General features: G+C 44.0%; 1 protein-coding gene across 3 annotated transcripts in view; it reads right to left on the bottom strand.

Moving 5' to 3' along the window:
* TRIM37 (tripartite motif containing 37) overlaps window positions 1-26,362 on the bottom strand; it is a 156,416-nt gene that overhangs the window by 68,474 nt on the left and 61,580 nt on the right. For all 3 annotated transcript variants that reach the window (XM_040424758.1, XM_040424759.1, XM_040424757.1), the window contains exons 13-15: window positions 12,021-12,200; window positions 8,946-9,060; window positions 3,089-3,280 (exon numbers count right to left, since the gene is read on the bottom strand). In XM_040424758.1, coding sequence (XP_040280692.1) covers window positions 3,089-3,280; window positions 8,946-9,060; window positions 12,021-12,200 — 487 coding nt within the window. The remainder of the gene's footprint in view (window positions 1-3,088; window positions 3,281-8,945; window positions 9,061-12,020; window positions 12,201-26,362) is intronic.

Here is a 26,362-nt window from a genome sequence, read left to right as displayed (position 1 = left end):
GAAAATAAACTGTCAGATGACATGCAGAATGTAAAAATAAATTCCCCATTAAAAGTGCCCTGTCTGACCCAGGAAGAAGTACAGTGGCATCTTAAAAAGATTAAAATAGACAAATCGCCAGGATCGGATGGCATACACCCCCGTATCCTAAGGGAATTAAGTAATGTCATAGCCAGACCCTTATTTCTGATATTTGCGGACTCTATACTGACAGGGAATGTCCCACAGGATTGGCGCATGGCAAATGTGGTGCCAATATTCAAAAAGGGTCCAAAAACAGAGCCTGGAAACTATAGGCCGGTAAGTTTAACATCTGTTGTGGGTAAACTGTTTGAAGGTTTTCTGAGAGATGCTATCTTAGAGCATCTCAACGGAAATAAGCAAATAACGCCATATCAGCATGGCTTCGTGAGGGATCGGTCATGCCAAACTAATTTAATCAGTTTCTATGAGGAGGTAAGTTCTAGACTTGACAGCGGCGAATCAATGGATGTCGTATATCTGGACTTCTCCAAAGCATTTGACACTGTACCACATAAAAGGTTAGTATATAAAATGAGAATGCTTGGACTGGGAGAAAACGTCTGTATGTGGGTAAGTAACTGGCTCAATGATAGAAAACAGAGGGTGGTTATTAACGGTACACACTCAGATTGGGTCACTGTCACTAGTGGAGTACCTCAGGGGTCAGTATTGGGCCTATTCTCTTCAATATATTTATTAATGATCTTGTAGAAGGCTTGCATAGTAAAGGATCAATTTTTGCAGATGACACTAAACTCTGTAAAGTAATTAACACTGAAGAGGACAGTATACTACTACAGAGGGATCTGGATAGATTGGAGGCTTGGGCAGATACGTGGCAGATGAGGTTTAACACTGACAAATGTAAAGTTATGCACATGGGAAGGAATAATGCAAGTCACCCGTACATACTAAATGGTAAAACACTCGGTAACACTGACATGGAAAAGGATCTAGGAATTTTAATAAACAGCAAACTAAGCTGCAAAAACCAGTGTCAGACAGCTGTGCCAAGGCCAATAAGATAATGGGTTGCATCAAAAGGGGCATAGATGGCAGTGATAAGAACATAGTCCTACCACTTTACAAATCGCTAGTCAGACCACACATGGAGTACTGTGTACAGTTCTGGGCTCCTGTAAACAAGTCAGACATAGAGCTGGAGAGGGTCCAGAGGAGGGCAACTAAAGTAATAACTGGAATGGGGCAACTACAGTACCCTGAAAGATTATCAAAATTAGGGTTATTCACTTTAGAAAAAAGACGACTGAGGGGAGATCTAATTAATATGTATAAATATGTCAGGGGTCAGTACAGAGATCTATCCCATCATCTATTTATCCCCAGGACTGTGACGAGGGGACATACTCTGCGTCTGGAGGAAAGAAGGTTTGTACACAAACATAGAAAAGGATTCTTTACGGTAAGAGTAGTGAGACTATGGAACTCTCTGCCTGAGGAGGTGGTGATGGTGAGTACAATAAAGGAGTTCAAGAGGGGCCTGGATGTATTTCTGGAGCGTAATAATATTACAGGCTATAGCTACTAGAGAGGGGTCGTTGATCCAGGGAGTTATTCTGATTGGAGTCGGGAAGGAATTTTTATTCCCCTAAAGTGAGGAAAATTGGCTTCTACCTCACAGTTTTTTTGGCCTTCCTCTGGCTCAACTTGCAGGATAACAGGCCGAACTGGATGGACAAATGTCTTTTTTCGGCCTTATGTACTATGTTACTATTGTAGCTAGGTGGTTGTAGCAGGCTGGGCTTTTATTTCGGTGAGCGCTTAAGATAACATTGTTTTGTCCAACAATTTAGCCTGGCACCCAGCGATGGAACATGCATCTTTACATTGCCTAGTCTACGTTTATGGTGTTTGTTGGCTTAATTCGCACCTTTCTATTTCACATTGTTGCATCTTAAGTCACACCCTGTCAGACAATGCAACAAAAACTGTCTAAAACATTTAAAAAACGTGATGCAAGGCATGTACGCCATTTTTTTGTGTACAAATTGCACCAGAATCTGATGTATTAGGGATAACTGAACTGCCCCAAATATGTTTCAGCAGCTCCTCTACTTAGGCCGTCTCAAAGAAAATAATCTGCCTTGTGGCAGTCTCGTCATATGGACGTCACATAACTACGAGAGAAATCAGCAGCATATATAGATGGGGCATGCGGCAGATATGTGCAGGTTTATGTGGGATGTAAAAGTCCATTCACATTGTGTACATTGTACCACAAAAGGTGCAACAAATACACAATGGGAGAGATCCGCTGTAAATGTCATTCAGGCGCATGGAGAGCTGGAGGAAGCATGTCATTGATGATGATGCTGGTGCCTTCTCATAAATGACATCGCTCCTCTGCCACTGAAGGCCCCATCAATACAGGGAGATCATTTGTTATTGTCGCAGATTCGGTCGCAAAGGGGATTTGCGGCTGAACTGTGACTTTTCCCTGCTCACTCTAGGTCTAAAAACGGGGGCACGGCATAGGTGGGAAAGGGGGTGGGCCAGCCGGCACATATCATTTTCTACTCTTGTTTTAGGCGTAGAAAATTATCTAAATCTATGCCAGCAAGGGAGCTGGCGCAGATTTAGGCCGGCAGTGGATGCACCTAAGTTATGTAGAGGCCAGTGCCTCTCCAGTGGTGGCGAACCTAAGGCAGGGGTGACAGAGGGGGCACTCGCGCCATGGAAAAAGTCTATGGTGTATGGTCTAGTATGCTTTAGACTTTTCCTACCATTCATCAGCGCAGGGCGCACTATGAACAGCGCAGGCAGCGCATTGAATGTAGGCAGGCTATTATAGCTAAATGATAAAGTACATGAAAGATAGACTATACTGGACTGTAGTATTCAGGGTAAATTGCAGTGTTAGCACATTGCGATAAGTGGGTTTTGGATTGCAGTTTGGGCACACTGCCTCTAAACAGTTCGCCACCACTGATTTAGGTGCATCATGCACCAGTGCAAGGTGTATTAAGATCGGCGTCTACAACGCTGGTCTCAATAAATAACCCAATACGTTTCCTTAATTGTAAATGTCAGTGGAGGTACTTACATTAAAGACATCATGAAGGATTTTATCATCATCCTCCTCGGCCTCTCTTGGAGTAGGTAAAGTAGCCTCTAGATTTGCTTCTGTCTTTTTGGACCTGGCTTCCGGACTATCATCATTCTGGGGGCTGAGATGATTGTCTGGTGGAGATATACCTCTGGATTTCTGGTTTCTTGACAGTTCAATAGCAAGTCTCTATAACCAAGCAAAGAAAACAGAAAAATAAAAATAGCCTTGTGTCCCTCAATGAAATAGAAATGTCAAAGTGGTTTTCTAGTACTTTAAACGGGTTTTCCAGGCTCTTGATATTGGAATGTAACAGGAAGCACAGCGGACCATGCTGGGTGAGTTGCAGTAATCCAGCACGGCCACTATACTTCCAACAGAGCTGTGTTTCCTGTTCCATTCAAGGTGTCGGACCCTCATCAATCCGATATTAATGACTTATCCTGAGGATAAGTCATCAATATTAGAAGTCTCGAAATCCCTTTAATACCAATGGCCAATCCTCCAGATAGTAATCCTAGTTGATCACAGCGCTCTGTCTGTTCTGGCTGGTGTGGTTTACTCCTGGAACTCCATTCGTGTCAAACAATTCAGACAGCACTCCAGTTTTTTATGATGCTTAATTGGTTTTTATTGGCCGGACATGGTGGTACACAAAGCAACGTTTCGGGCAAATAGGATGCCCTTCATCAGGCAGCAGAGTGTCCGCTGGACGGAGGAAAGAGCCGGCTGAACAGTAGTATTATTTGCAGAACATATGCAAAATCCTATTTTTCCCTGAATGCCTCTGTATGAAATAGCAGATTGCTGCGCCATTGGATACAGCAAAGAAAAGATAAAAATAAAAAAATAAAAATAAATTATACTGACGTATATTGGCCCGATGGAGGCAAAAATCACACTCATTTGGTCTCCAATGTATTTATGGGGGTCTATGGATACATTTTACATATGTACCAGGAGCTTTTCCAGTACACAGGGGCAGCCTGGTCATAGACCCTACAGGGAAATTTGCCGCATCAGATGCCTAGGGGGCTGCCCGAGCCTGCCAGGTGCATAAAGATCTGATGCTTTCAGAATTAATTTAGGAACATCAGGCACTCATGCACCTGAACGGCGGCACAGTTTTATTTGGTTCTGCTGGGGCAGTATTTGTTTATACACTGTGGCATTTGGTTCTGCTGGGGCAGCGTTTTGTGCTGTTCTATGGTCTTGCTGGCACTGCCTGTTGGCCCTCCTTCTGTCAATCTGGACTTGCCTACAACACAAGGTCACTTTTAGTTTTTTTTGTCCACGGCCACTTTAACCACCTCCGGACCGCCTAACGCAGGATCGCGTTCCGGAGGTGGCAGCGCTGCGCACAGTCACGCATATACGCGTCATCTCGCGAGACGCGAGATTTCCTGTGAACGCGCGCACACAGGCGCGCGCGCTCACAGGAACGGAAGGTAAGAGAGTTGATCTCCAGCCTGCCAGCGGCGATCGTTCGCTGGCAGGCTGGAGATGTGTTTTTTTTAACCCCTAACAGGTATATTAGACGCTGTTTTGATAACAGCGTCTAATATACCTGCTACCTGGTCCTCTGGTGGTCCCCTTTGTTTGGATCGACCACCAGAGGACACAGGTAGCTCAGTAAAGTAGCACCAAGCACCACTACACTACACTACACCCCCCCCCCCCATCACTTATTAACCCCTTATTAGCCCCTGATCACCCCTAATCACCCCTGATCACCCCATATAGACTCCCTGATCACCCCCCTGTCATTGATTACCCCCCTGTCATTGATCAACCCCCTGTAAAGCTCCATTCAGACGTCCGCATGATTTTTACGGATCCACTGATAGATGGATCGGATCCGCAAAACGCATCCGGACGTCTGAATGAAGCCTTACAGGGGCATGATCAATGACTGTGGTGATCACCCCATATAGACTCCCTGATCACCCCCCTGTCATTGATTACCCCCCTGTCATTGATTACCCCCCTGTAAAGCTCCATTCAGATGTCCGCATGATTTTTACGGATGCACTGATACATGGATCGGATCCGCAAAACGCATCCGGTCGTCTGAATGAAGCCTTACAGGGGCATGATCAATGACTGTGGTGATCACCCCCCTGTCATTGATTACCCCCCTGTAAAGCTCCATTCAGATGTCCGCATGATTTTTACGGATGCACTGATAGATGGATCGGATCCGCAAAACGCATCCGGACGTCTGAATGAAGCCTTACAGGGGCATGATCAATGACTGTGGTGATCACCCCATATAGACTCCCTGATCACCCCCCTGTCATTGATTACCCCCCTGTCATTGATTACCCCCCTGTAAAGCTCCATTCAGATGTCCGCATGATTTTTACGGATGCACTGATAGATGGATCGGATCCGCAAAACGCATCCGGACGTCTGAATGAAGCCTTACAGGGGCATGATCAATGACTGTGGTGATCACCCCATATAGACTCCCTGATCACCCCCCTGTAAAGCTCCATTCAGATGTCCGCATGATTTTTACGGATGCACTGATACATGGATCGGATCCGCAAAACGCATCCGGTCGTCTGAATGAAGCCTTACAGGGGCATGATCAATGACTGTGGTGATCACCCCCCTGTCATTGATTACCCCCCTGTAAAGCTCCATTCAGATGTCCGCATGATTTTTACGGATGCACTGATAGATGGATCCGATCCGCAAAACGCATCCGGACGTCTGAATGAAGCCTTACAGGGGCATGATCAATGACTGTGGTGATCACCCCATATAGACTCCCTGATCACCCCCCTGTCATTGATCACCCCCCTGTCATTGATTACCCCCCTGTAAAGCTCCATTCAGATGTCCGCATGATTTTTACGGATGCACTGATAGATGGATCGGATCCGCAAAACGCATCCGGACGTCTGAATGAAGCCTTACAGGGGCATGATCAATGACTGTGGTGATCACCCCATATAGACTCCCTGATCACCCCCCTGTCATTGATCACCCCCCTGTCATTGATTACCCCCCCTGTAAAGCTCCATTCAGATGTCCGCATGATTTTTACGGATGCACTGATAGATGGATCGGATCCGCAAAACGCATCCGGACGTCTGAATGAAGCCTTACACGGGCGTGATCAATGACTGTGGTTATCACCCCATATAGACTCCCTGATCACCCCCCTGTCATTGATCACCCCCCTGTCATTGATCACCCCCCTGTCATTGATCACCCCCCTGTCATTGATCACCCCCCCTGTCATTGATCACCCCCCCTGTCATTGATCACCCCCCCTGTCATTGATCACCCCTCTGTAAGGCTCCATTCAGATATTTTTTTGGCCCAAGTTAGCAGAATTTTTTTTTTTTTTTTTCTTACAAAGTCTCATATTCCACTAACTTGTGTCAAAAAATAAAATCTCACATGAACTCACCATACCCCTCACGGAATCCAAATGCGTAAAATTTTTTAGACATTTATATTCCAGACTTCTTCTCACGCTTTAGGGCCCCTAGAATGCCAGGGCAGTATAAATACCCCACATGTGACCCCATTTCGGAAAGAAGACACCCCCAGGTATTCCGTGAGGGGCATATTGAGTCCATGAAAGATTGAAATTTTTGTCCCAAGTTAGCGGAACGGGAGACTTTGTGAGAAAAAAATTAAAAATATCAATTTCCGCTAACTTGTGCCAAAAAAAAAAAATTTCTATGAACTCGCCATGCCCCTCATTGAATACCTTGGGGTGTCTTCTTTCCAAAATGGGGTCACATGTGGGGTATTTATACTGCCCTGGCATTCTAGGGGCCCCAAAGCGTGAGAAGAAGTCTGGTATCCAAATGTCTAAAAATGCCCTCCTAAAAGGAATTTGGGCACCTTTGCGCATCTAGGCTGCAAAAAAGTGTCACACATCTGGTATCGCCGTACTCAGGAGAAGTTGGGGAATGTGTTTTGGGGTGTCATTTTACATATACCCATGCTGGGTGAGAGAAATATCTTGGTCAATTGCCAACTTTGTATAAAAAAATGGGAAAAGTTGTCTTTTGCCAAGATATTTCTCTCACCCAGCATGGGTATATGTAAAATGACACCCCAAAACACATTCCCCAACTTCTCCTGAATACGGCGATACCACATGTGTGACACTTTTTTGCAGCCTAGGTGGGCAAAGGGGCCCATATTCCAAAGAGCACCTTTAGGATTTCACAGGTCATTTACCTACTTACCACACATTAGGGCCCCTGGAAAATGCCAGGGCAGTATAACTACCCCACAAGTGACCCCATTTTGGAAAGAAGACACCCCAAGGTATTCCGTGAGGGGCATGGCGAGTTCCTAGAATTTTTTATTTTTTGTCACAAGTTAGTGGAAAATGCTTATTTTTTTTTTTTTTTTTTTTTTCATACAAAGTCTCATATTCCACTAACTTGTGACAAAAAATAAAAACTTCCATGAACTCACTTTGCCCATCAGCGAATACCTTGGGGTCTCTTCTTTCCAAAATGGGGTCACTTGTGGGGTAGTTATACTGCCCTGGCATTCTAGGGGCCCAAATGTGTGGTAAGGAGTTTGAAATCAAATTCTGTAAAAAATGACCTGTGAAATCCGAAAGGTGCTCTTTTGAATATGGGCCCCTTTGCCCACCTAGGCTGCAAAAAAGTGTCACACATCTGGTATCCCCGTACTCAGGAGAAGTTGAGGAATGTGTTTTGGGGTGTCTTTTTACATATACCCATGCTGGGTGAGATAAATATCTTGGTCAAATGACAACTTTGTATAAAAAAAAATGGGAAAAGTTGTCTTTTGCCAAGATATTTCTCTCACCCAGCATGGGTATATATAAAATGACACCCCAAAACACATTCCCCACCTTCTCCTGAGTACGGAGATACCAGATGTGTGACACTTTTTTGCAGCCTAGGTGGGCAAAGGGGCCCATATTCCAAAGAGCACCTTTCGGATTTCACAGGTCATTTTTTACAGAATTTGATTTCAAACTCCTTACCACACATTTGGGCCCCTAGAATGCCAGGGCAGTATAACTACCCCACAAGTGACCCCATTTTGGAAAGAAGAGACCCCAAGGTATTCGCTGATGGGCATAGTGAGTTCATAGAAGTTTTTATTTTTTGTCACAAGTTAGTGGAATATGAGACTTTGTAAGGAAAAAAAAAAAAAAATCATCATTTTCCGCTAACTTGTGACAAAAAATAAAAAGTTCTATGAACTCACTATGCCCATCAGCGAATACCTTAGGGTGTGTACTTTCAGAAATGGGGTCATTTGTGGGGTGTTTGTACTGTCTGGGCATTGTAGAACCTCAGGAAACATGACAGGTGCTCAGAAAGTCAGAGCTGCTTCAAAAAGCGGAAATTCACATTTTTGTACCATAGTTTGTAAACGCTATAACTTTTACCCAAACCATTTTTTTTTACCCAAACATTTTTTTTTTATCAAAGACATGTAGAACTATAAATTTAGAGCAAAATTTCTATATGGATGTCGTTTTTTTTGCAAAATTTTACAACTGAAAGTGAAAAATGTCATTTTTTTGCAAAAAAAATCGTTAAATTTCGATTAATAACAAAAAAAGTAAAAATGTCAGCAGCAATGAAATACCACCAAATGAAAGCTCTATTAGTGAGAAGAAAAGGAGGTAAAATTCATTTGGGTGGTAAGTTGCATGACCGAGCAATAAACGGTCAAATAGTGTAGGTCAGAAGTGTAAAAAGTGGCCTGGTCTTTCAGGGTGTTTAAGCACTGGGGGCTGAGGTGGTTAAGTTCCCAGCCCACCCCTGCCAGTGCATATGGCAAATATACACTGCAAATGCAACGCTACCATATCAAAGTTAAAATTGCTTACTTCCTTCAAATTGTTGATCTGTTGCACATAACTGGTCTGTGCTGCCTCCAGCTGAGAGATGTACCAGTGCTGGTCCCGACTCTTCTGGAAAAATGTAGGGGAGCGAACCTGGAATCTTGATGAGCAATGAATACAGTAAGTCTACCATTCTTTCTTGCAGAGGTAATGTACACCCTGACTAAGAACAAACATTACAAAACATCCAAAATAACTATTATTTCCTCTGCCGACCTTGAAGCAGCAGTTAATGTGACCCAGGTATCCAGGACAGAGGGATTAGAAATATCTATTTATAAGGAAACAGCATGCATTACATACTGAAAAAATAAAGCAGATGTCACCTCCCCTGACATGTCTGTTTTAATGCATACTCTGAAGCATCTTTTTAACGCTGCACTGTGCCATTCCTCCGATAAATTTATGATATAAATTGCCTAATGGCCATTAACATTTCCCTTGCTAAAGGGGTGTGTCCCTACACAGCCCCATACTGGCAGGACTGATCAGATGGTGTCAGACCGAGCAGTGATCCACCCCTGGTAACGCTCAGTTGGTAGTTTTTCTCATAAATCTGGAATAACAGAGGAACAGAACTCGACATGGTTCTTAGGAACCGATATATCATGGGGAATACAATTATTTACATCAGAAGAGCTTGCAGCCCCCCTTTAATAGTGTGTTGGTTAGCTACCTGCTGCTCATTGGGTATTTACACAGAGATCAATATTTTTCCCCAATTCCCATACGACTCTTGGCGGAACTTTTCTTCTGGCACCTGGATAACAGATTTGCTTTGCTGCCCTGAGAGCCACACTGATAGATATATGGCAAATAGACTGTCTCTTGGAATCTAACTAATATACATGAAGCTTATAAAAGAACACACATACAGTATGTACAGTATACAATTCACACAAGTATATAATCGTTTCTGGTGGTTCTCAGAAGTGGAGTAGTTATCACACGGCCAGAAATGTTTTAAAGGTGTTGGACCAAGTTTTGAAGTTATCCCTTATTCACAGGATAAGGGATAACTATCCGATTGGTGGGGGTTCAACTGTTGGGACCCCCACAGATCCTGAGAATGTGGGTCTGTGAGGAATATGGATTATTATTTACCGACAGCCCTGATTGTCAGTTGATTCACCTTTTGGCTTGTACACAGTCAGTGTACATGCAAAATATGTTCCCACCCCGCAGCCATCTGATTGTCAGCTAGCAAGGGAGAAAGCCCCAGGGGTCCAGGCTTCAGGGAGGCCCCAGGTGGATAATGTCACACCTCAACCAGCCAGTTTGGAGGCAACAAAATCTGCAGGAACCAGGCAGGGGGTCTCAGCTCTTGCCCAGGATCAATGATACCTCCCAGACATGTGGGCACCTACATTTCATAAGGAATTATGAATCGTCCATCCATCCCAGGAATAATTCGGTTATATTTTTGCGATCCTGGGGCAAAGCCAAACATCCACGTAGTCCTGGCTTAAGGCTAGGATGCCCGGGAGGGGAGATATACATATCTCCCCACAGAAACCAAATAACAGTACCATGCTTGGACTCTTGTTGTAGCCGGAACCCAGGCAGATGAATTGGGCCCGATACCATCTTTCTGCGACATTCTGGTCTGGGGATATGAGCCCTAAGGGGTTTTATGGGTCATTTGCTGCCAGCAACAGAGAAGGAGGAGGGGACCCTACCCATAGGCGGGGAGGGGAGCAGCCAGATACAGGTCATAAGCCCATGCAAGCCAGCGGGTGGAGAACGGAGAAAGCGGAGGAGGGCGCACTGCACATGCGCAGCCGCCCTCCATTCATTTCTATGGAGCCGCCGAAAATAGCCGAGCTCTGGCTCGGCTATTTCTGTCGGCCCCATAGAAATGAATGGGAGCGAGGCCGCTCATGCGCAGTGCGCTCCCATTCACTTCAATGGGATAAGCGGGGAGCTGCGCCTGGTGGTGGACGGATCCTGGGAAACCCGGGGTCCTCTAGCCACAACTCTCCCCGGCTCCGTTCTCGTTGTAGGTGCGGGTCCCAGAGGTTGGACCCGCACCTATCAGACAATGAGGGCATATCCTAGCGATATGCTCCCATTGTCTAAGATGGGATAACCCCTTTAATATCTTAAAAATGGCTTCTTCCATGCGTTCACAGACACAGTAAACAAAGATGGTGATCTATGACCTGAGCTTGCACCACAAAGTAATTCACCTGGTGCTGTAAAGAGCCATTTTGAAACACCCTGTTGATGGAAAGTCTGAACACTATAATAAGGTGCTTCTTGGAAGGAAAAACTACATGGCCGAAAGTATGTGGACATTGGATCATACGGTTATAGAATGTTGTTCAGTTTTTTAACTTTTGAGATTTAGATGGATTCATGAGTCTGGGACCTCATACCGAGTGACATGGCATTCCACATAGTCTGCCTGTCAACTCATCCTGATGGATTGTGGAGGGGAAATACAGAAAGATAAAGTGTCAAAAATAATAATAATTTGGATTGCAGTTCATGTGCTATAATGTCATTGATTGATTATTAACATCTTATAAAGTGATGGCCTATCCCTAGGACATACAATCACTTTATGATAGGTGGGGGTCTGACCTAGATCATGCCCATCTAGCCTAAAAATCATTGGGCCGCATCGTGGGTTTAGAGCTGAATTCCCTTATAATTTATCCCTGCACAGAGCCACAGTACCTTGAACTTGCAAAAAACCACTCAACTAAGGCCATTCGGAATCCTATGCAAAGGGCACAGGGGCTGTTGAACAGTGTAAAGCACTGAAGGGGATGTATCGCCAAACAAGAATAATAGTCCTTTACTTTCAAGATCAGTGGGGTTTTCAGAAGCTTAAATATTGATGACCTGTCCCTAGGACAGGCCATAAACATCAAATAAGCGGGAGACTAGAAAGAACAAATAAGCAGGGCAAAGCAATTTGGAACGGCAATGATGGGGGATAGGCAACAGTGGATATGGCTCTACTTTTAGTTTTAACCGACATACATACAAAAATGTAATACTACTGGGTAACCCCTTTAATATCCCAGGCGTAAATGCAAGTTCCATACATACCGTAAAATGACAGTGTCATTTGCACGGTTCAGATAGCCTTCGTTAGCGAGTAAGTCCAGACGAAAGAAGCGGTTATATCCCCAGCACTCGCCTACTTCAAAATCGGATGCAAACTCTCGAATGATGTTTTTAGCAGGATCATTGGAAGACTGATGTACCATTTCCACACGATACTCATACCTGCCAGATACAAATGTCATAGATGACCGCATACAAAGATGTCTGTTGCCTAGATTGTCAAACTAATAACATTAAATCATGCTACACAAGAGAATGGTGCTGTACAACAAAAGCCAGATTAATTAATAAGGGTCGCCTGTGTCAACCAATTCAATGTTTCCCTTGTGAGAGTAATGGTCAATGATATTTTACATAACTCTGTAATCCATGCATGAAAACCATGTTCTAGTATAGTTAAGTTTGTTATTAATCTGATTGAATGTACAATGTGATCTTATCATATTCCTCTGCTGTATAACATTCATTATGACCTGCAGATGTGACTAGACATGTGTACATGCACGGAAAAGGGTGTCTGTCCCTGTCCGAATAGTAACACGATTACACAATTAAACATGCATTTTTGTGCATATATAAATCAGTGGACTCAGAACATTTTGACATGTTTTCCAAGGATAATGCGCCAGATGTCCGGTGTACGTTTCCATTGCTTGGAGGGATGAACTTTTGCTGAATTACTCAATATCTAATTATATAACCATATCATAATGATAATTGTATCACGTGTAACTATGTAACCTTTAATTGTCCAATCATGTGTATTGTAACCGCCTTGAATACCCCCTGTTACTCCTACTATCATAAGGATCTAAAATAAAGCTATTTTGAGGCGGACCCCAGATCTCCGCAGATACAGCCCTCTTGTGATTGTGTCTGCGTTATTTGCCAATAGGCCTAATACCTGTTTGTTGATTGCTTTGTACCTGAAATTAATTACTCTAACATTTCTGGAGGTCCCACCGAGATTATCCAAACCGGCTGGTTTGGGACTGAACCACAAGGAAGCGGCACCCCCGGGTTGAAGAATGCAAATCCTAGGTAAGTGAGCCGTTGACTCACTCGCTTTCCTGAGGCTGTGGGGGGTGCTTTCAGGACCAGTCCACCTTGCAGGTATCGGATATCATTCAGGTAGAGAATAATCAAATGTTCTTTGTTGTGCCTTTGAACAGCTTGTATTGTACGGTTATTGTACTTGTTATTCACCTGCTCAAAGCTGTAGAAAGTGTGTGTTTGATGACGTGAATCTTGTTTGGTTTGTCTACTGGCATCCTGTGTCCTATGAAGGGTTAACTGCATCTTGGTGACTCTGATTAGGGGTGCGAGTGAAGTGGCTGCTCTTGGCAACAGGAGGAGTCCATGTGAGTCGGGATAAGGGATTTTGCACTTCTTGGTGGAACAAACCCGGAAACGGAGTCAGAAGCCAGTCTGTTTTTTGTTATCGTCAGTCTGCGCTGTTCGTCTTAGATCCGCTACTGACACTTTGCTTATATTAACCTTAGAAGTTAAGCTTGGAGGTTGGGCACTCTCCAGACGCTGAAGCAGGCAGAATACATATGTTCGTATAAGCTATGCAGTAAACGTAGCACTGCAGAATAATAGGATATTACCAACTATATATCAATTGACCTCACAGTACATGTCAACGTTTATTATTATAGCAAGCTAATTGATGGTCCACCTGGACCTAAATACGTCTTTGGATCATGTACTGTTGACTAAAACTTAACTTTTATTTATTTACTTTTAGAATCTTTCATCCATTAACTCTATCCATACATAAACAATACATAGTTTTAATTTGTCTATCAGCGGTGCGGGCAGCTCTGTCTTATTGACCAATATTATCACTGTTGTTTCACAGCTGCTGTTTGTTGCCACTATTACTTATGGCCTATTTTTGCTTATAGCAGTAATCTCTTGTCGCCTATATAGCTATATATATTCACTCCTATTGTGGAGCTCCCTCACCTTTCACCGAGTTAAAATTGACACTCGTACACCCTGCATCCCGACATGTTTCGCTGGACACCCAGCATCTTCAGGGGATCGTGCAGGTATGAGTGTTGGGGGCGGAGACCATGTCTTAAAGATTCGTATTTTGTCACATGTTTTCAACTACCAATGATATCCCAGATTGTCTTATCTTTCTTACTTAATACCACGCCTTGTTCTTCTAATAGGTTCATAATCGTCGGAGCTAGATGTATCATCATCTCGCGATGTGTCATGTAGCCTCGCGCATGCGAGCGGACTTGTGGAAGTTTTCTAATTCTTCCCGATTCTACTCCCGCGATGTCTTATATATACTCGCGCATGCGCGCGGACTTAAGACACTTTTTCGGAACACTATCTTTTCGTATACTACGCAGGCGTGCGAACTTAGATATTTTTCATTGCTGGCTATGCTTTGTGGTAAGTTGGCATACGCGCTTCTACCTTAATACCTCCAGCTGTCATCGGTTTATCCATTATGCCAGTGAAGGAATAACTTATTATTATTCTATTTATTAGATATCTGACTTTGCGCTTCACATAGAAACTACCGTATTTTTCGCCCTATAAGACGCACCTAGGTTTTTGGGGAGGAAAAAAAAAAATAATATATATATATATATATATATATATATATATTTTTTTAACCAAAAGGTGTGCTTTTGGTGGGTTTGGAACTAATGGTGGTCTGTGGATGACGCACTGTTATGGGGGGGGGAATCTGTGAAGGATACTGTTACAGGGGGGAGGGATCTGTGAAGGATACTGTTACAGGGGGGGGGGGGGGGATCTGTGGATGGCACTGTGGGGGGGGGGGATCTGTGGATGGCACTGTGGGGGGGGGGGGGATCTGTGGATGGCACTGTGGGGGGGGGGGGGGATCTGTGGATGGCACTGTGGGGGGGGGGGGGATCTGTGGATGGCACTGTGGGGGGGGGGGGATCTATGGATGGCACTGTTATGGGGGATCTGTGGATGGCACTGTTATGGGGGATCTGTGGATGGCACTGTTATGGGGATCTGTGGATGGCACTGTTATGGGGGATCTGTGGATGGCACTGTTATGGGGGATCTGTGGATGGCACTGTTATGGGGGATCTGTGGATGGCACTGTTATGGGGGATCTGTGGATGGCACTGTTATGGGGGATCTGTGGATGGCACTGTTATGGGGGATCTGTGGATGGCACTGTTATGGGGGATCTGTGGATGGCACTGTTATGGGGGATCTGTGGATGGCACTGTTATGGGGGATCTGTGGATGGCACTGTTATGGGGGATCTGTGGATGGCACTGTTATGGGGGATCTGTGGATGGCACTGTTATGGGGGATCTGTGGATGGCACTGTTATGGGGGATCTGTGGATGGCACTGTTATGGGGGGGATCTGTGGATGGCACTGTTATGGGGGGATCTGTGGATGGCACTGTTATGGGGGATCTGTGGATGGCACTGTTATGGGGGATCTGTGGATGGCACTGTTATGGGGGATCTGTGGATGGCACTGTTATGGGGGATCTGTGGATGGCACTGTTATGGGGGGGATCTGTGGATGGCACTGTTATGGGGGGATCTGTGGATGGCACTGTTATGGGGGATCTGTGGATGGCACTGTTATGGGGGATCTGTGGATGGCACTGTTATGGGGGATCTGTGGATGGCACTGTTATGGGGGATCTGTGGATGGCACTGTTATGGGGGATCTGTGGATGGCACTGTTATGGGGGATCTGTGGATGGCACTGTTATGGGGGATCTGTGGATGGCACTGTTATGGGGGATCTGTGGATGGCACTGTTATGGGGGATCTGTGGATGGCACTGTTATGGGGGATCTGTGGATGGCACTGTTATGGGGGATCTGTGGATGGCACTGTTATGGGGGATCTGTGGATGGCACTGTTATGGGGGATCTGTGGATGGCACTGTTATATATGTGCCATCCACAGACCCCCCCAGCCCACAACAGTGCCATCCACAGACCCCCCACCCCTTAAGAGTGACATCCACAGATGTCCCCCATAAAACTGTCATCCACAGATTTCCCTCCCCCCCACGCTCCAGTGCTGCAGTATACAAATATAAAATGTCTTATTCAATTAAAAGTGATTAAACATGCCCCCTCACTCCTAATATTACCGTACACCCTAACAGCTTCTGTACAACGCAGGCACTCACTGACGTCACGTACCTGCGCCGCCTGCTTCATTCATAAAGTAGGCGGCGCAGGCACGTGACATCAGGGAGTTACGCTGCCGCCCGGGGGGGCATGCTTAATCACTTTTAATTGAATGAGACATTTTAGATTTGTATAGTGCAGCACTGGAGCGGTGGGGCCGGTATACAATGACTGCACCGGCACCGCCGCAATTGCCGGCCCCCAGCTCCTCCCTGCTCGCTCATACATCGCAGCCTGCGATGTAAAAATGTCAGCATTCGCCCCATAAGGCGCAGGGGCATTTTCCCCCCCATTTTTTGGCAGAAAAAAGTGCGTCTTATGGGGCGAAAAATACGGTAGTTTCTTCTCAATTTTCCATCTTCTTCTTCACACTGCCAAGTGTATCTTTTCACGATGGGCTATGTCTACGTGGGGCTTAAATGTTTACTTTTCTTATGGGATAGTCCCATATATTTTGTCAGTTCTTGCAGCTTTTCTAGATGGTTATATTGAATTGAGTGATTTATGATATTAGTATACTGGTGTTATTATACTTTACCTATATACAGTTTGTACCTTATCTTGCATAGATTCTACTTTCCCACTCATTTTTTTATTTACTTCTCACAGCTATTTACAGGTCCTTATTTTGTTATATAAGACTTACTTGTTGTTCTCCATCTTTAGGATTCCTACCACAAAATCCCTTCTGGGACGTCAATCACCTTTCCACCCCCCCGAAACCCCCACAGTCCGAGAAAGAAAAACACATCACTCACCATGGTATGTATTCTATTTTTTCACTGTTTAGTTATTTTTGAAAAAGTATGTTTTTTTCTCAAATAAAAGATGGTCTCTTGTCTATCTGCACTATTTATATCTATTTTTTATTAGTATTTATTTTAGTGTATTAATATTTTCATGTTCTCATGTTTTGCTGTTCCATTCTATTACAAAAATGGAGAGAAGGTGAACCCTTAATTTATTCCAATTGGTGACAAGGATTTCAAACGGTAAATCCCCATTTAGCCTCCTCCTGTTGGAGCTTATTATCCACGTCTCCCTGTCTCGGGCCTGAATTTACCTTCTGTATTCCCCAAATTTTAAGGCCTGAGGGACTACCTTTATGATATTTGTTAATGTGTCTTACGAGGGGTGTATCATCATTAGTATTGAGAGGACTAAGATGTTTAGAGATCCTCCTTCTCAATTCCTGTATCGTCTTACCCACATAAATTTTAGGACAGTCAAACTGTACTGCATAGACTACACCAGTGGTTCTACAATGAATGCAGTCTTTAATGATGAATGTCTTTCCATCATGAGGGTTTACAATTCTTTTTTTGGCAACATGTATTTACAGAATGCACATCCTCAACACGGGTATGATCCCTGTGTAGATGGCCAGGTTTTTGTGCATTTCTTCTTTTGAAAATGGCTATGTACCATAATATCTTTTAGATTTTTTTCCCCTTCTATAGGTTATTGATGGATTACTGGGTAATACTTCCTTGAGGTCCTTATCTGATCTAAGAATATGCCAATGCTTTTTGAGAATCCCATATATTCTTTGATGTTGAGAATCAAAAGTGCCTATGCATTGTATTGTTTTTTCATTTTTCAGTTCCTTCCTCCTAAAAAGGCTGTCTCTCTCCATATTCTTAACTCTATTGTAGGCCTTATACAATGTTTTTCTGGGGTACCCTCTAGCCAGAAATCTTTGATACAGTAGTTTACACTCCTCCTCAAAGGCCGACTCGTTTGTACTATTTATCTTGGCTCTCAAATATTGAGCTAATGGTATACCTTTTTTAAGGGGCCTTGGATGGCAGCTTTCCTAATGGAGGAGGCTGTTAGTGGCCGTTAAATTTCCTGTATATTTCGGTACTGACTTACCAATAATTTTCAATATTTATTTTTAAATCCAAAAAATTCAGGCTTCTTTTCTGGATCTCTGCTGTAAATAATAGGCCTATATCGTTCTTGTTGAGGTCCTTTGTGAATTGTACAAACTCTGATTCTGTGCCGTTCCAAAAATTTTTAATATAGTCTAAATACCTACCCCAGTACATTATGTGATCAGAGTAATGGGAATTGTGCCCAGTGAAAACAAATTTATCTTCCCACCACCTCAAAAATAAATTGGCAAAATTTGGTGCACAAACCGTCCCCATAGCTGTGCCAGTGATTTGTAAATAATTTTGCCCATCTTAAACAAAAAAATTGTGTGTGAGAAGAAATCGTAATAGTGTAATGACAAAATTATTGTGCTCATAAAATTGTGTACCCTTAGTGTAAAGATAAGATTCTACCGCCTTAATGCCCAATTCATGATGTACACTTGTGTATAATGCCTCGACGTCTAGGCTCGCTATCAGGGTATTTCCATTGAGATGTATCTCCTGTAACTTATGGACAGTGTCACTAGTATCTTTAAGGTAGGAAGGAAGAGTCTGTACAAATGGTTTAATAATGGCATCTACGTGAGTACTTATGCCTTCACATAGGTTATTATTGCCTGAAACTATAGGTCTTCCAGGTATGGGTTCTCGTTTTTTATGAATTTTTGGTAAGGCATAAAATGTCGCTATTGTCGGATGTGATCTATATAGGACTTTATACTCTTCTTTTGTAATTAGTTCTCTATCTCTAGCTTCCATCAATATCTTTTTTAGATCTTTATTGTATTTTTCTGTTAGATTACTTTCTAGTTTTTTGTAGGTGGTTTTATCATCCAGCAGTCTCATCACCATCCCAATATATTCATCTCTGTTCATCAAGACTACATTACCTCCCTTATCAGAGGGTTTTATTATAAGATCTTCTCTCTCAGTAATTTCACCAATAGCCCTCCTCTCTTCTGGACATAGCTCATAGTGAAAAGATGCATTTGGCAGTGTGAAGAAGAAGATGGAAAACTGAGAAGAAACTAGCTTGTATGTGAAGCGCAAAGTCAGATATCTAATAAATAGAATAATAATAAGTTATTCCTGTGCTGGCATAATAGATAAACCGATGCCAGCTGGAGGTATTAAGGTAGAAGCGCGTATGCCAACTTACCACAAAGCATAGCCATCAATGAAAAATATCTAAGTTCGCACGCCTGCGTAGTACATGAAAAGATAGTGTTCTGGAAGAGGTGTCTAAGTTTGCGCGCATGCGCGAGTGTGCATGATGTATCGCGAGGTCACGAATCGGGAGATGATGATACATCTAGCTCCGACGATTATGAACCCATTAGAAGAACAAGGCGTGGTATTAAGTAAGAAAGATAAGACAATCTGGGATATCATTGGTAGTTGAAAACATGTGACAAAATACGAATCTTTAAGAGATGGTCTCCGCCCCCAACACTCATACCTGCACGATCCCCTGAAGATGCTGGGTGTCCAGCGAAACATGTCGGGATGCAGGGTGTAAGAGTGTCAATTTTAACTCGGTGACAGTGAGGGAGCTCCACAATAGGAGTGAATATATATAGCTATATAGGCGACAAGAGATTACTGCTATAAGCAAAAACAGGCCATAAGTAATAGTGGCAACAAACAGCAGCTGTGAAACAACAGTGATAATATTGGTCAATAAGACAGAGCTGCCCGCACCGCTGATAGACAAATTAAAACTATGTATTGTTTATGTATGGATAGAGTTAATGGATGAAAGATTCTAAAAGTAAATAAATAAAAGTAAAGTTTTAGTCAACTTAAACCATCAATTAAAAAATGTGGGAAATTGAGTCAGCACAACCCGTATGTAGGTGCACATCACTATGGCGAAATACATATACAAAACGGAAAATGCAAATGTGATCGCACTTTACATCCAGCACTCTGCCCTGCCTCCATGCTGGATGAGACATTGGTGTACATTTTGGCCAAAGCGTAATAAGCCACTCACCACGTCAAGGTCGCCTCATTTGAGTGGTCCCCAACACTAGTTCCTACCTGTTTATGGGCCATGACAGCCACACAAAGTCCAGGGAATGCAGGTCAGCATGCAAGCCAAGTACACTTTGCTTGTAACCCCGTCCGGTGCCATTACAGCTTTCATCGGATCCAGGGATGCAAGTACCAACATGCATGCTGAGCCCACCATATACTTCTCCTGGAGCCAAATGGCTACTGGTAGGTTCTATATAAGCAGACTCCGTTTTATACTGACTTTAAAACCAGCCTCCAGGACAGATTGACTGGTCAGGTGTGCATGACTCAAAGGAGATCGCCACGCCTCCAATATATACTACAAAGAAAAAATGTGGGAAATTGAGTCAGCACAACCCGTATGTCTGCTTATCCCTGGATCCGATGAAAGCTGTAATGGCACCGGACGGGGTTAAAAGCAGAGTGTGCTTGGCTTGCATGCTGACCTGCATTCCCTGGACTTTGTGTGGCTGTCATGGCCCATAAACAAGTAGGAACTAGTGTTAGGGACCACTCAAATGAGGCGACCTTGACGTGGTGAGTGGCTTATTACGCTTTGGCCAAAATGTACACCAATGTCTCATCCAGCATGAAGGCAGGGCAGAGTGCTGGATGTAGAGTGCGATCACATTTGTATTTTCCGTTTGTATATGTATTTCGCCATAGTGATGTGCACCTACATACGGGTTGTGCTGACTCAATTTCCCACATTTTTTCTTCGTAGTATGTATTGGAGGCGTGGCGATCTCCTTTGAGTCATGTACACCTGACCAGTCAATCTGTCCTGGAGGCTGGTTTTAAAGTCAGTATAAAACTGAGTCTGCTTATATAGAACCTACCAGTAGCCATTTGGCTCCAGGAGAAGTATATGGTGGGCTCAGCATGCATGTTGGTACTTGCATCCCTGGATCCGATGAAAGCTGTAATGGCACCGGACGGGGTTAAAAGCAGAGTGTGCTTGGCTTGCATGCTGACCTGCATTCCCTGGACTTTGTGTGGCTGTCATGGCCCATAAACAGGTAGGAACTAGTGTTAGGGACCACTCAAATGAGGCGACCTTGACGTGGTGAGTGGCTTATTACGCTTTGGCCAAAATGTACACCAATGTCTCATCCAGCATGGAGGCAGGGCAGAGTGCTGGATGTAGAGTGCGATCACATTTGCATTTTCCGTTAAACCATCAATTACCATCAGTGGACCATCAATTACCTTGCTATAATAGGATATTAGACACTGAGATAGTGATTTGCCAACTATGCTGGTCTATTGTATGAGGAATATATAGGAGTTACCATATCTTTGTGTGCATTTACCTGTGGTACAGAATCTGTCTGAAGGCCAGGGAAGTGCAAGCTTCTTCTCCAGATATACCTCTCATTTCCTATGCACAGCTTACGGATGTATAGCCTAACCCAACTATAAAATCTGTAACCTTAAAAATATTATACATAGCAGGAATAACCAAAAAAGTTCAAGGATCTCTACCTTGTCCGGTTTGCTATGGGAACTAGTTCTAGCAAGCGAGAAGGGGAAGAAAAGGGTCGCCCCAGGATTACAATGAAGCACTTGGTAGAACTAGAGCATGGGAAATGGGCAGTTAGCAATGCTACTGCTATCCTTAAGAGAGCAGAAATGCCAGAGGTCGGGTGTTTGGATCTCGACAGGTGGAGAAGATTTAAGGAAAAGGAGAGGGAGTGGATAGAGAAACAGGGATATGAGAGGCAGGTGGAAGCATGGCTAAGCACCTCAGCTAGGCATGATCCCCTATATAATACAAAGGAGGAGGATGAGGAATTTAGGGGGGTGGGGGGGGGGGGGGGAGTAAGTCAGGTTCCCAGGAGCGTTAGTTTCAGTGTAGAACCCAGCATCTCTCCTGCAACTGCTCCCTCACCCTTCTCAGACGCTCAGAGTGTAAGGAATAAAGTGTATCCAGAACGGTCAGGATCTGGATCAGACTTTACAATGCCCAGTAACAGTACAGAATATGGTGATATGACAAGACCGCCGCCTACGTATACCAGTGTGACACAGTGGAGATCTCCCCGACCATCAACACCTTCCACCTCTTCCTTTAGGGAAGATGATGCGGGATGGAAGCTTACGCATTGTGGAAAATGCAATCCTTTGAATAGTAACTACTGTGTGGATTGTCATACTCCACAAGATTAAGTCGCAAGACAATGCTGGAGACCAGAGGAGTCATCAGACTCCTCTCCTAGTAGGCTAAAAATCCCCTCCCAGAATACTTCCACACCTGCTCCTGGTACTAGTCTGAGTACCCCTGAACGGGTGGTCTCTCGTTTAATAAAGGAGCATGGGAAAGGATGGCGTGTAGTAAGGGAACAGGCAGATATTAAGAGACCCACCATGGATTTGCGATCGGCAAAATGGATTTGCAAATGTGGGCAGGCTCACAGGCATAGCGAAACCCCCAGATGTCCAGATTATGCGGAAGTCACTCCAAAATAGATACCCACTCCTCCGGTGTTTGAAACCTTTCCTGTATTGACTGAGGTAACTAGAGCCTGCAATGACCAAGGTGCTCCAGATAGGACAATTCAGCAAGTAGATTGGTATAAACCCTGGAGCCAGGGAGAGCAACTCATGATGATAGACAAGTTACCTGATCCCTATAAAGGATCCAAATGGTTTTTATAAAGGCTTGACAAAAATTCAGCACAACTATGATGCGGTATGGAACAATTTATACGCATTGTGTAGTGCAGCAGCAGGTCCCCCTTTCATAGAAAAGATAAAAAAAGAGGTTCCCACCGCTGGTGAGATATAAAGCTGTCCCACAGGATGACAATGCAAGATTAAGGAAATCAGGGGAGATGTTCCTAAAAAGGCTTAAGGTGGTTGCTAAAGAATTAAGTAAGCAGTTGGGAGCAGGACTACCAGAAGCTTTCCAAGCTTCGGATGAAACAGTTGATAAGTATCATGCTCGGTTGGTAACCATATTTTCAGATCAAGATTTTGATGCAAGTGATCCGAACGGGAGATATGGCCAAATACACAGAAACCTGTTTTATTAATGGGTTAAGAGATGATTTGAGAACAGAATTAATGAGGATACGTCCGGAATGTATGCATACCTCCCTTGACCAGTCATTAGTTCTTATCCGCAGCTTAGAAGAGCAGTTGAACAAAAAGTTCCTGTGTTGATTGCTGCGTACGCTGGTCAGCAACAGACAGGAGGAAGGGGTGCCATGCAGGGAAAGGGGGAAACTTGGAGAGGTAACAGTGGGAAGGGAATGACAGTGAATGTGGAGGAATTTAGGCGTAAAGGATTGTGCTTTGGCGGATAGGGGCATATGAAGAGAGATTGTCCCTCTAGAAAACAGAAGACTCAGAACATACAAAAGGACCAGATGAGTCGCTGTACGATTCTAAAAGCCCTGATCAAGTAATGGGAGTGGGGGTGGGAGGAAAGCCATGTGCTCTAAAGCAAACAAACCCACTACAAGTGCGTATTGATGACACTACTGAAATATGTATGCAATTGTTGGTGTCTGAAAGTTGCCCTGTGAATTTGTTAGGAGCAGATGTATTGAGTGCAGTTATCAGATTTGGGAAAAATGGGGTATCGGTAACAGGGCCCCTTATGGAACCTGTCTTGACAGTATTGAGTGCTATATTACACCTACTTAGCGAGGATGAGTTACAAGGTGAGAACCCCCACCCTAGACAAGGAGGTTGAGGAGATGCTTGCAAGAGTGCCTCCAGAGCTGTGGGTGAAGAGTAAGACATATGTTGGCCTGGTCCAGCTAAACCCTGTTAAAATTAAATTGAAGCCTGGTGTGGTGCCTGTCAAAATGAAACCGTATCCCCTGAGCAAAGAGCAAACTGCTGCAATAGCAGTACAGGTAGAAGAATATCTCAAGATTGGAGTTGTAAGGGAATGCCAATCCCCTTAGAATACATCACTTTTTCCTATAAGGAAAAAGCCCGAGCCTGGAAAACCCCAAGCATACCGAATGATACATGATCCCAGAGAAATTAACAAACTAATGATTATAGATACACCTATTGTACCAAATCCACACACACACTGCTTAACCAGATTCCTTCTAACCCTGTGTACTTTACGGTCATTGATTTGGCAAATGCTTTCTTTTCAGTTCCTGTGGAGGAGGAAAGTCAGCTGTTTCTGGCTTTCACCTTCAATGGGAAACAATATTGCTAGACCAGATTACCCCAGGGAGGTGCAACATCTCCCTCTGAGTTTTCTGAAGCTATGGCAAGAGTGCTCCTTTCTTGGCACCCTGAAGACGAGAACACTCAACTGCTTCAATATGTGGATGATCTACTTCTCTGTACCACCAATAAGACAATCTGTCTTAAAAGACACATATTCACTTTTGCCGTTTTTGCAGATTGAAGGGTGCAGGGCCTCCAGAGACAAACTGCAAGTTGCCAAATTGAAGGTGGTATTTTTGGGCCACTGCATTTCCCAACAGACAAAACCTATACGGTAACACCAGAACGTAAAAAGGCAGTTACTCAGCTGAATGAGCCTACCACTGTCCGAGAATTCAGGACATTTGTAGGCCTAGTCAGCTATGTCAGAGAGTGGATTCCCTCTGCTTCATCACTCATGCAGCCACTCTTTAATGTTTTGGCAGCCTGTAATAAGGGGCAACCTTATGCTCTCACTGCAGAAGCTGTGAAGGGATTCAAGGAGTTGAAACTAGCTGTCACATCAGCCCCATGCCTGGGAATACCAAATTATGAGATTGACTTCAACCTATTTTGCCGTGAAAATACAGGACATGCAAAAGGTGTTTTGACCCGGTTACATGGTGGCAAACACCGCCCCCTAGGTCAGGGATGGGCAAACTGCGGCTCTCCAGCTGTTGTAAAACTACAACTCCCAGTATGCCCAGTCTGCCTACAGCTATCAGCCTACAGAAGTGCATGATGGGATTTGCAGTTTTACAACAGCTGGAGAGCCGCAGTTTGCCCATAACTGCCCTAGTTTATTACTCGGTACAACTAGATGTGGTAGCCAGGTATGCCCCCTCCTGTGTACGGGCCATGGCGGCCTGTGCATTGCTGACTGAGAAGGTTGCTGACATTGTTCTGGACCATGCGCTGACAATATATGTGCCTCATGCAGTCCAGGAACTATTGTCACAGGCAAATATTCGCCATTTATCAATGGTGAGACTAACAAGGTACGAAGTGACACTTCTTACTCCTCCAAACATAACAATTAAAAAGGTGTACCATCCTCAATCCTGGCGAACACTGCGAACTGACCATCAATGTTCCTGAGGTGATTTAAAGTGACCGAGGAACTCATTTTACTTCAGAAGTACTGCAAGAAATACTCCATTCTCTAGGTATAGAGCAGGCATTTCATGCTCCCCACCAACCTCTAAGTAGCGGAAAAGTTGAGCGCATGAATGGAACCTTAAAACTGAAAATCCAGAAAGCCATGGCTGAGACTGGTAAGCCGTGGACAGAGTGTTTGTCTATAGCTTTGTACACAGTCAGAGTTACACCTCACAGGAAAACTAAGTTGAGTCCCTATGAGGTGTTAATTGGCTCAGCGCCAAGGAGGGGTCTGTACTTTCCTCAGCAGCTCCAGACTATGCATTCGACATTATTTGACACATTATGTAGGAGCATTGCATAGGAGGTAACAGCAGACTCATGAGCGTGCTTTCAGTTCTATTCCAGATCCCTCCTCATTGACAGGGACTCATTCGCTAAACCCTGGAGATTGGGTTACTGTGAAAAGACATGTGAGGAAGGCCTTAGATCCTCGTTTTGATGGTCTATTTCAAGTCCAGCTGACTACACCAACCTCCGTAAAGCTAGAAGGGAGACCAACTTGGATCCACGCATCCCACTGCAAGAAGTTGATGAAACAACCATGATTATGGGAAAGTATTTGTTTTTATGTATTGTTATGCATTACATTGCGGATACAGATGGAGAAGATAAGAGTGAATGGCACAATAAATTTGTTAAATATCATAAAACTATTGCCCATATGAAAGATCCATCTGATTGTTAGATGTGCAGTCATTCACCTATCTCAGCTAATTCCATGCCATATATAGCAAGTCCCCTTTCAGAAAAGGAGCTGCTAGACTTACCCTGCTGGGATTTACTAATCATGGAAATACTGCTCTGGCAGTACCTGTGACAAGATGGGTAAGGTATCCATGGTGGCAGGTAAACATATCAGAAAGGATAGGCACCTGGTATGAGTATGACTTGCGCGAGGACGGGTGGAAAGAAAG

Source organism: Bufo bufo, chromosome 3 (assembly GCF_905171765.1).
Source record: "Bufo bufo chromosome 3, aBufBuf1.1, whole genome shotgun sequence".
NCBI lineage: Eukaryota > Metazoa > Chordata > Amphibia > Anura > Bufonidae > Bufo > Bufo bufo.
Note: the sequence above shows the minus strand (reverse complement) of the source record. Positions and strands in the feature narration are given on the sequence as shown.